The sequence below is a fragment of the Pempheris klunzingeri genome, chromosome 24, assembly GCF_042242105.1.
Source record: "Pempheris klunzingeri isolate RE-2024b chromosome 24, fPemKlu1.hap1, whole genome shotgun sequence".
In the NCBI taxonomy this organism is placed as follows: Eukaryota; Metazoa; Chordata; class Actinopteri; order Acropomatiformes; family Pempheridae; genus Pempheris; species Pempheris klunzingeri.
Window position 1 is genome coordinate 165,121 of NC_092035.1, and position 9,880 is coordinate 175,000.

Here is a 9,880-nt window from a genome sequence, read left to right on the forward strand (position 1 = left end):
CAAGTTGTTTCAAGATGGCCGACAGGCGGCGACCAGCCGGCTCACCTGCCACAAACACTAGAACCATCAGCGCTGTGAGAGACGCTGCAGGAAGCTGTCACACCTTTAACGCCACTGATCATATTTGGCGCCTCCTGCTCGCCGTACACGAACACCAGCCTCTGATTGGCTCCTTGCTCAGAGCAGCTGTTCCAACTTCACTCCTAAAGGTTCTCACTTCCTGTTGGTGTCACAGATGTCTCATTGGCTGCTGGCCGCTCATCCCCGAATAATGAAGGAATGAATGGACAGACGGACAGACGGACGGATGGACGACAGATGGACGGACGGACGGATGGACAGACGGACGGACGGACGGATGGACGACAGATGGACGGACGGATGGACAGACGGACGGACGGACTGACGGACGGACGGACGGACAGACGGACGGATGGACGACAGATGGACGGACGGATGGACAGACGGACGGACGGACGGACTGACGGACGGACAGATGGACGGGTGGACGGACGGACGGACAGACGGACGGATGGACTTACAGATGGACAGACGGACGACAGATGGACGGACGGACGGACGGACAGATGGACGACAGATGGACGGACGGACGGATGGACGACAGATGGACGGACGGACGGATGGACGGACGGACGACAGATGGACGGACGGATGGACGGACAGATGGATGGACGACAGATGGACGGACAGATGGACGGACGACAGATGGACGGACGGACGGATGGACGACAGATGGATGGACAGACGGACGACAGATGGACGGACGGACGGACGGACGGATGGACGACAGATGGACGGACGGACGGACGGACGGATGGACGACAGATGGACGGACGGACGGATGGACGGACGGACGACAGATGGACGGACGGACGGATGGACGGACGGACGACAGATGGACGGACGGATGGACGGACAGATGGATGGACGACAGATGGACGGACGGACAGATGGAAAGACGGACAGATGGACAGACGGATGGAGGCCTCGCTGCCTGACAGACGTCTTTGTTCTGGGACACAATGACCTCATTATGGCCGCCGCCTCGCCACAGCTGAACCATCTGTGACCATCAGCTGGATCCACATCAGTCACCACGGCAACCGCACCATTTGACCTCAGCAACGTGTCATTTTACACACGTCACGTAGCTTCTCTGGTTACTGTGGTAACTAACACGTTCATTTTGACCCCCAGTCGTCACCTTTTCCCAAACGTAACCCGTAACTTCTCACGAGTCACCTGAAACGCTTCTCACTGAGCTTTATTTTGAAAGAGTAACTGGACGTTGAATATTCGTCGTTGCCAACGTGAGGTTGCCAGCGTGACGTTGTTAGCGTGAGGTTGCCAGCGTGACGTTGCCAGTGTGAGGTTGTTAGCATGAGGTTGCCAGCGTGAGGTTGTTAGCGTGAGGTTGCCAGCGTGATGTTGTTAGCGTGAGGTTGCCAGCGTGACATTGCCAGCGTGACGTTGTTAGCGTGAGGTTGCCAGCGTGATGTTGTTAGCGTGAGGTTGCCAGCGTGATGTTGTTAGCGTGAGGTTGCCAGCGTGACATTGCCAGCGTGAGGTTGTTAGCGTGAGGTTGCCAGCGTGAGGTTGTTAGCGTGAGGTTGCCAACGTGAGGTTGTTAGCGTGAGGTTGCCAGCGTGAGGTTGTTAGCGTGAGGTTGCCAGCGTGAGGTTGTTAGCGTGAGGTTGCCAGCGTGAGGTTGCCAGCGTGACATTGCCAGCGTGACGTTGTTAGCGTGATGTTGCCAGCGTGAGGTTGCCAGCGTGAGGTTGCCAGCGTGAGGTTGCCAGCGTGACATTGCCAACGTGAGGTTGCCAGCGTGAGGTTGACGAGGAGTTCTGACATGTAGACGAAGGGAAAGCTAAAGGAGCGTCTCCATCGAACTATAAAAACTGGAGTGAAGAAGAAAACAGGAAACAAAGATGGCGAACACAGAAATGTTAAATGGCGCCCACAGGAAGCGGTCTGAGGTCTCGGCAGGACGGCGGTCCCCACGCTGCAGCCGGCCCAAGTGCCGTCTTCACAACGGCACTTAAACCGGCGGGGACAACCCCCCCCCCAGCAGACATTAAAGGGCCGGCGCTGCGGTATCTCCGGCCCCCCAGCTGCTCTTTAATTACTCCTTTCCTTCTCGGGACAATAGAGACGTGATTCAGAAGAACCTGGCCTGGGGGGGCGGTCGGCGGGCAGGAAGTGAACCCCTCAGACTCACATTGTTTCCCCGCGGCTCTCATCACGAAGCCAAACAGGGAAACGCTGCCACCTCGGACCCTCGGAGACCAGGTCTGGAAAAACAGCTGGTGCCCCGCCTGCAGCCTGCAGACAAAACACAGGGCTGGAAAAGTTCCTCAGGGTGATCAGTGATCTGTTTTCTGACTGATCAATCAGCTGAAGTGGAAGAAAACTTTATTCATCCAGTTTAAAGGCTCGCTGACGATCATGAAGCACTGAAGCTACTTTTAACATCATCGGAGACACAGACACAGGTTTAATGAGTGATGATGATCATCATTATTATGACTATAAGAATAAGAATGATAATAACAGTAATATTTTCTGCAGCGATCCTGACCCTGAAGAAAACGTTGGATTAGACGTGTTGTTTCTGGACCGTCTGACCTGCCGCTGTGTTTTCAGGCTCGTTAGGAAGTTAAACGAGGCTCCTGATGTGTTTAATCACCTCAAACCGCGGCAGGAAGGAAAAGGAGCCGAGCTGATCTCCAGCGGAGCCTCGCCATCCAAGAACAACAGCCCCCAAAACAAAGATAAACGTGAGGACGTATAAAAGTCGTTATCTTTGGAGCTCAGGACGCACAAACACTCTCAGAGTCATTTCAGAGCACGAGACCTCGGCCGGGAGTTCACTGGGACCTGATCCTGTCGCCGGGGCAACGCCTGCCCACCTGCCCACTGCCATACAACACACCTGGGGGGCCGCCCTCCCTCTGACACCCTCTGGTCACCTGCCAGACAAAAAAACACCGTCCAGTTCTATTGTCATACGTTTTACGATCAAAGTCTGAAGTTTTCCACAGGCGGCACCTCCTGAGGGTCTGACTAACACCTGGAACAGTCTCCATCCTCCTCATTCATGCTCCAGTGAGTAGGACCGGCCTCAGACAGGACTCAGCTGTTAGCCACAAAGCTAACGCTACGCTATCAGCACTCCCAGTCAGTAACAGTGACTGCGGCTGTTAGCCACATAGCTAACGCTACGCTATCAGCACTCCCAGTCAGTAACAGAGTCAGTAACAGTGAGTGTGGCTGTTAGCCACAAAGCTAACGCTATGCTATCAGCACTCCCAGTCAGTAACAGTGAGTGCGGCTGTTAGCCACAAAGCTAACGCTACGCTATCAGCACTCCCAGTCAGGTACAGTGAGTGCGGCTGTTAGCCACAAAGCTAACGCTACGCTATTAGCACTCCCAGTCAGTAACAGTGACTGCGGCTGTTAGCCACATAGCTAACGCTACGCTATCAGCACTCCCAGTCAGTAACAGTGAGTGCGGCTGTTAGCCACAAAGCTAACACTACGCTATCAGCACTCCCAGTCAGTAACAGTGAGTGCGGCTGACAAACAGGAAGTAGAATCTGACAGGAGGTTTCAGAACCAGCAGCTCAAAAGATTTAGGGTCATGTGACCCCTCACCAACAAGTGGACGGTCATGTGACCTGTCAACCAATGGGATGTGAGCTGATCTCCATCCAGTGTGCTGAGGATGAGGACCTGAAGGAGGACATGTTAGCATGTTAGCACTACAAACAGAGGCTGTGACGGCGTCCCTGTTGCCATGGTGAACAGACGGTTTGACGGACAGCCAGCAGCCAATCAGAGTCCAGGATTCACCCTGAACATGTGGTGTAACCATCAGTGACCACAGGCTGGTGTGTCTGTGTGTGTGTGTGTGTGTGTGTCATTGTGTGTGAGTGTGTGTGACATTGTGTGTGAGTGTGTGTGTGACATTGTGTGTGTGTGTGTGGGTGTGAGTGTGTGTGTATGTGTGTGTGTGTGTGTGTGTGTGTGTGTGACATTGTGTGTGTGTGCGTGTGTGTGTGACATTGTGTGTGTGTGTGACATTGTGTGTGTGTGTGTGTGACATTGTGTGTGTGTGTGTGTGTGTGTGTGTGTGTGTGTGTGTGTGTGTGTGTGTGTGTGTGTGACATTGTTCTCCTTGAACAAAGAAGCTTATTTTCATCTGAGTCCAACAGCAACAGAAGACAGGAAGTCATTGAGTAGATCACATGGGACGGAGTGTGTGTGTGTGTGTGTGTGTGTGTGAGCTTAGTGTGTGTGTTGGACAGATGTGATGAAGACGAAGGTCACAGCTCCTTCACCTGTGTTAACCCTCACCTGTCTGACACACTTCACTGGTTTGTCAGCGGCCATTTTGAGTTCTCCAGTTTGGAGTTAGGGGCGTCGCCATCTTGGTTTTGTAGATATTTTGTAGACAGAGAACAGACTCAACAGGAAGTATCGACTCCGTTATGCTTTTCACAATAAGAGACTTAATGAAAAAGGTGGGATTTGAACCAACAACCTTCAGGTCAGCTTCTCTGCCTGCTGAGCTTCACTGTCAACATGTTACACCATGAACTGGTTTGATGAAACCAGTTTCAGTGATCCTAGTTCAGTCTGTTACGCTCATTCCAGACCAGCTTTTCACAATAAGAGACTCTTTTAAAAAAAGGATGAGAGGGATTTGAACCCTCAAAATGAGGAACAGCTGCTCTATCTGCTGAGCTGCACTGTGGATACACTGAGACTCCTTTAAGCTTTTCATAATAAAAGACTCCTTTAAGCTTTTCACAATAAGAGACATCTTTAAGCTTTTCACAGTAAGAGCCAAGTTAATGAAAGAAGTGAGACTCGAACCCTCAACCTTCAGGCCATGAAGCAGCTTCTCTACCTGCTGAGCTTCACTGTGGATGAGCTCAACCAAGAACTACCTGTTTGTCTGTCCAGACCGGCTTTTCACAATAAGAGACTATCTAATTAAAAAGCACAAGAGGGATTTGAACCCACAACCTTCAGTCTGAGGAACAGCTGCTCTACCTGATCATGATACCTTCGAGGTGTACCTGGTCCACAGGTGAACAGGTCTCGGTGTGAACAGGTCTTGGTGTGAACAGGTTCAGGTGTGTAATCTTGTTTCTGTGCAGGTGAACTTTCCTCTTTGAGGTTCTTACCGTTGATCAGCGCTGAAGATGGTCCAGTGGTGAAGGACGCCGCCCTGCAATGTGGAAACGTGAGATCGAACCCCGACTGAGGCACCTGAGGTACGTCACTCAGGTGTGCGTGTGCTGAATGTGTGTGTGTGTGGTTTCAAAAAACAAAACTCAAAAACTGAACTAAAACACCAAAACAAACAAACAAACAAAACAAAAACCGTTTCGTGTCGATTTCAACTTGCAAATTTCCGAATTTCCAACGAGGAGGCAGCAGAGAACAGGTGAGTCCAACTGAGCCCAGGTGAGTCCGGCTAGCTAGCTTGCTAAGCTAGCTAGCCGGACGGGCATTTTTGGTTGCCGTTTTCGTCACTTTAAATTATTCCCCAAAACCTGCACCACTATAAAAGGTCTGGGCTCAGCCTCAGAGACCAGCTGGTTCATTTGAGGACCAGGACCAGGACCAGGACCACCCGTGTGTCGAAGGACACACCTTCATCACCTTCATCATCATTTCCGTCTTATTACATGACCAACTTTTATTTCAGCAAACAGAACCAGCTGTTGGATGAACACACCTGTCTGACAGGTGACAGGTGAGTCATCACAGGAGCACAGTGTTTAGCAGCTAAAAGGTCTGACTTCCTGCACAGAGGAGAGCCACCAGTCCCAGAGTGCATTGCTATAACAATCATCCAATCAGAGGTTCTGCGGTTAAAGGAGGGCGTTTCCTCTCAGCTCGGCTCCTCGGCGGCTCGGAGGACGGCGGCGGCGCTCTCCTTCGCCTCCTGCAGCAGCGCCAACACTCTGCTCTCAGTCTGCGGCGACAAACGGGCCATGAGAGAGTGGGCGGGGTCAAAAGAGACGCAATTACATGGGCACCGTGGCGCACTTACCGCCATCTTGAAGGCCTCATCGGTGATGTCTCTCAGGTTGATGGTGACGTTGTAATATGCCCCGAAAACAGCCGTCTCCAACGCCTTCGCCGCCACCTGGAAACACACACACACACACACACACACACACACAGGTGTCCTGATCGATTAGGAGCCCGTCCACAACAGGTGATGATGCGTTGGCGTTTGCTCACCTGAGCGTCCGACTTGCAGGCGACGTTTCCGTAGACAATGAGTTCTTTAAGAGGCAGCCAGAGGACACTGATCCTCTCCGCCAACGCCAGGGGGACGCCCACCGCCCGCTGGAGACCCGCCTGCAGGGCCGCCTCCCGCCTGACAGGTGACATGTTACAGGTGACTTATGGGGCTTTTCCACTAGCACCTACTCGGCTCTATTCGGCTCGGTCTGTAGGGTTCTCCACTAGGTGATGGTACCTGGTACCGGGTACTGTTTTAGTACCTACTCGGCCGGGGTTCAAAGCCGAGTCGAGCCGAAAATGTGACGTCACCAGACTGCAGGCCACTGATTGGCCAGTGAGTGACATCACTGGATGAGTCATGAGAGCGACTCGTTATTTCTGTGAACGAGGTAAACGGCTCCACGCAAACCAAACGCTCCACGTCCTCAGTCCTGTTTGTGTTTGTGCCGCATACTAATGACGCCACTGGAGTTTCGGGCCGCCTTGCTACGACGACCCCCCCACTTTGAGGTGGTACGCAGGTGTAATGGAAAACGACCCAAACCGAGGCGAGTACAGCTAAAACTGTGTGATGGAAGGGCACCATGAGAGGTACGGTGCAGTGATCACCTTTTCACTTCCTCTGCGGAGCTCTTTGGCATCTTCAGCGCCGCCTGAAACGACAACGAGTCACGTTTTACCCACAAGCCTTCAATTTTTAATTCACCTGCATCAGAGCAGAGCAGCGTCCTGGAAACACAACCACAGCACAGCGAGCTAGCCACTAGCTAGCATATTGACTGCTAACCACTAGCATACTGACTGCTAACCATTAGCATATTGACTGCTAACCACTAGCATACTGATTGCTAACCACTAGCATATTGACTGCTAATCACTAACATACTGACTGTTAACCACTAGCATACTGACTGCTAACCATTAGCATACTGACTGCTAACCACTAGCATACTGACTGCTAACCACTAGCATACTGATTGCTAACCATTAGCATACTGACTGCTAACCATTAGCATATTGACTGCTAACCACTAGCATACTGACTGCTAACCACTAGCATACTGATTGCTAACCACTAGTATATTGACTGCTAAACATTAGCATACTGACTGCTAACCATTAGCATACTGACTCTGTTTCTGTAGTGACAACATCAGCTGTGGGGGCGGGGCCTCTGAATGTTGGCGGTGTCACAGCGTTAGCGGCGTTCTGCTCACCATGTAGCTGTTGAAGGCCGCTGAGTCGGCGTCCACCATGTTGAGCAGCTCGTTCATGGCCTGATGAAACGGAGGAATCAGCCGCCTCATCACACCGTCCAGGTTCTCAAACTGCCGCTTCCCGTACGTCATCTGACCCACCATGGCGCCCAGCGCCGCCCCCTGCAGGACGCACACACACACACAGTTAAAGAGTGTTTTCAGTGACCTCAGGCTCAGGCAGTTGTTTTTCGTACCAGAGCAGCGACGGCAGCAGAAACCGATCCTCCACCGGGGGCCGCCGTCCGAGCGCCGACGCTCCGGACAAACTGCTGCAGAGACAGACGGACGAGGCGGCCGTCGTCCTGTGACCTCACCATGTACCTGCACAGGAAACACAGACGCCATGTCAGACAGGCGAAGACACACCGTCACCCTCGGCCGCTCGCTGGCAACTCACTCTATGATCCGCTGGCGGGGGTCGAACGGGCCGAGAGAGTCCAGGCCCAGTTTACTGATCACCTGACCACACACACACACACACACACACACACACACACAGGTCAGGTGACGGCCACGTGTCTCAGAGGGTCATGTGATCATAGAGGAAGCGGGGTCTCACCAGTCGGACTTTGTGCTCCTCTTCGACGATGAAGAGTCCGTCTCTCTGGATGTAGAAATCAGCGGCGTCCAGCACCGACCTCAGGGGGAGGAGTCCCACCACCTGAGAACCAATCACAGGCAGCCGCAGCCCCTGCACACACACACACACACACACACACACACACGTCACAAACACACACTGTCTCCACCACCCACACGGGTCACACGGCGGCGGCCTCTGACCTGGGCGTCCTTGCAGACCTCCTCGAAGACCCGGTGGAGCGGCGTCAGCTCGTAGTCCAGGATGTTGGTGGACACCTGCGCCATGTTGGCCTCCTCCAGGTACCAACCGAGAGCCTGGACCCCCCCCAGCAGGCCGGGCTGGACACACACACACACACACACAGACACAGACACACACGTGAGACCCTCACAGACAGGACCCTCCTCTGATTGGTCAGGATCAGTCAGGACCCTCCTCTGATTGGTCAGGATCAGTCAGGACCCTCCTCTGATTGGTCAGGATCAGTCAGGACCCTCCTCTGATTGGTCAGGATCAATCAGGACCCTCCTCTGATTGGTCAGGTTCAGTCAGGACCCTCCTCTGATTGGTCAGGATCAGTCAGGACCCTCCTCTGATTGGCCAGGATCAATCAGGACCCTCCTCTGATTGGTCAGGTTTAGTCAGGACCCTCCTCTGATTGGTCAGGATCAGTCAGGACCCTCCTCTGATTGGTCAGGTTCAGTCAGGACCCTCCTCTGATTGGTCCGGTTCAGTCAGGACCCTCCTCTGATTGGTCAGTGAGCATGTAGCCCCGCCCTAACGACCCCCCTCTTCCTGGTGTATCCTCCTCTAAATGGACCATACTTTACTAAATGAACATCCTGAAAACGATAAATCAGGAGAGAAGTTGGCTCGTTTTCTTTTCTCTTCGCTCTCTGCTCACACACCAGACTCCATTCACAAAAACAGGGATTTTAGCTCACAGGACACAGGAGCTGCTGGTCTGCTGCTGCCTCCATCATTTGGTTTGTTTGTTATTGAAGGACTTTGGTATTTAAAGGTTGAGTTCAGATCCTCGTTAATATGTTAAATCATTGACTGAGGCAGCAGAAGCACAATGAACGGAGAAGCTAAATTAACGTTTTTGTCAATGAAGTCTGGTGGCTCACTACTTCCTGGTTGTGGTAGGTGCCAATATCCATCTCTGAACCAGGAAATCGATAAATGAGTAAAATAAAGCAGCTCATTCATTGGATGGTTGATGTAGACTCCCAGCATGCACCTGGTCCTTCCCTCTGCCCTGCTCCCGGATGTCCAGGGCGATGCGGTGAGCCTGCTCCTTGGTCCCGATCAGGTTCACGTTGTAGGCGATGAGGAACTTGCGGGCGCCGGTTACCGTGGCGCCCCACGACGGCACGAACGAGGTGGGGCCGAAGTCAGGGGCCCAATCGTCACGCTTCAGCTGGAGGAGACAAAACAACACGTGTGGCCTGTGATCAGTTGACACACACACACACACACACACACACACACACACACACACACACACACACACACACACACACACAGTCTGAACCCACTTTAACTGGCTCTTATTTTGGAAGAATGGAGGGAGGCTTTCTAAGACTTTTATTTTGAAAATAGCACACAGGAAACCACTTCTACAGCTCTCCTGACCACACTTTCAAATGAATGACTGCTCAGCCGTCTGATTGGCTGCCGCTGGCTCACCTTCTCAGGTAGAGCTTCGTACTCTCCGGCTCTCACCGCCGGGAGGCTTCTCCTC

The 9,880-nt window shown here is 52.8% G+C and overlaps 1 protein-coding gene across 1 annotated transcript in view; it reads right to left on the bottom strand.

The window, feature by feature from the left end:
• Window positions 1-5,722: 5,722 nt before the first annotated feature.
• Window positions 5,723-9,880, bottom strand: part of ftcd (formimidoyltransferase cyclodeaminase) — a 7,037-nt gene continuing 2,879 nt past the window's right edge. Inside the window, exons 4-14 of the mRNA XM_070855615.1 lie at window positions 9,826-9,880; window positions 9,377-9,556; window positions 8,334-8,471; window positions 8,110-8,241; window positions 7,948-8,009; window positions 7,745-7,871; window positions 7,509-7,670; window positions 6,901-6,944; window positions 6,286-6,424; window positions 6,092-6,187; window positions 5,723-6,013 (exon numbers count right to left, since the gene is read on the bottom strand). The exon at window positions 9,826-9,880 is cut by the window's right edge and continues 34 nt beyond it. Coding sequence (XP_070711716.1) covers window positions 5,930-6,013; window positions 6,092-6,187; window positions 6,286-6,424; window positions 6,901-6,944; window positions 7,509-7,670; window positions 7,745-7,871; window positions 7,948-8,009; window positions 8,110-8,241; window positions 8,334-8,471; window positions 9,377-9,556; window positions 9,826-9,880 — 1,219 coding nt within the window. The 3' untranslated portion in view covers window positions 5,723-5,929. The remainder of the gene's footprint in view (window positions 6,014-6,091; window positions 6,188-6,285; window positions 6,425-6,900; window positions 6,945-7,508; window positions 7,671-7,744; window positions 7,872-7,947; window positions 8,010-8,109; window positions 8,242-8,333; window positions 8,472-9,376; window positions 9,557-9,825) is intronic.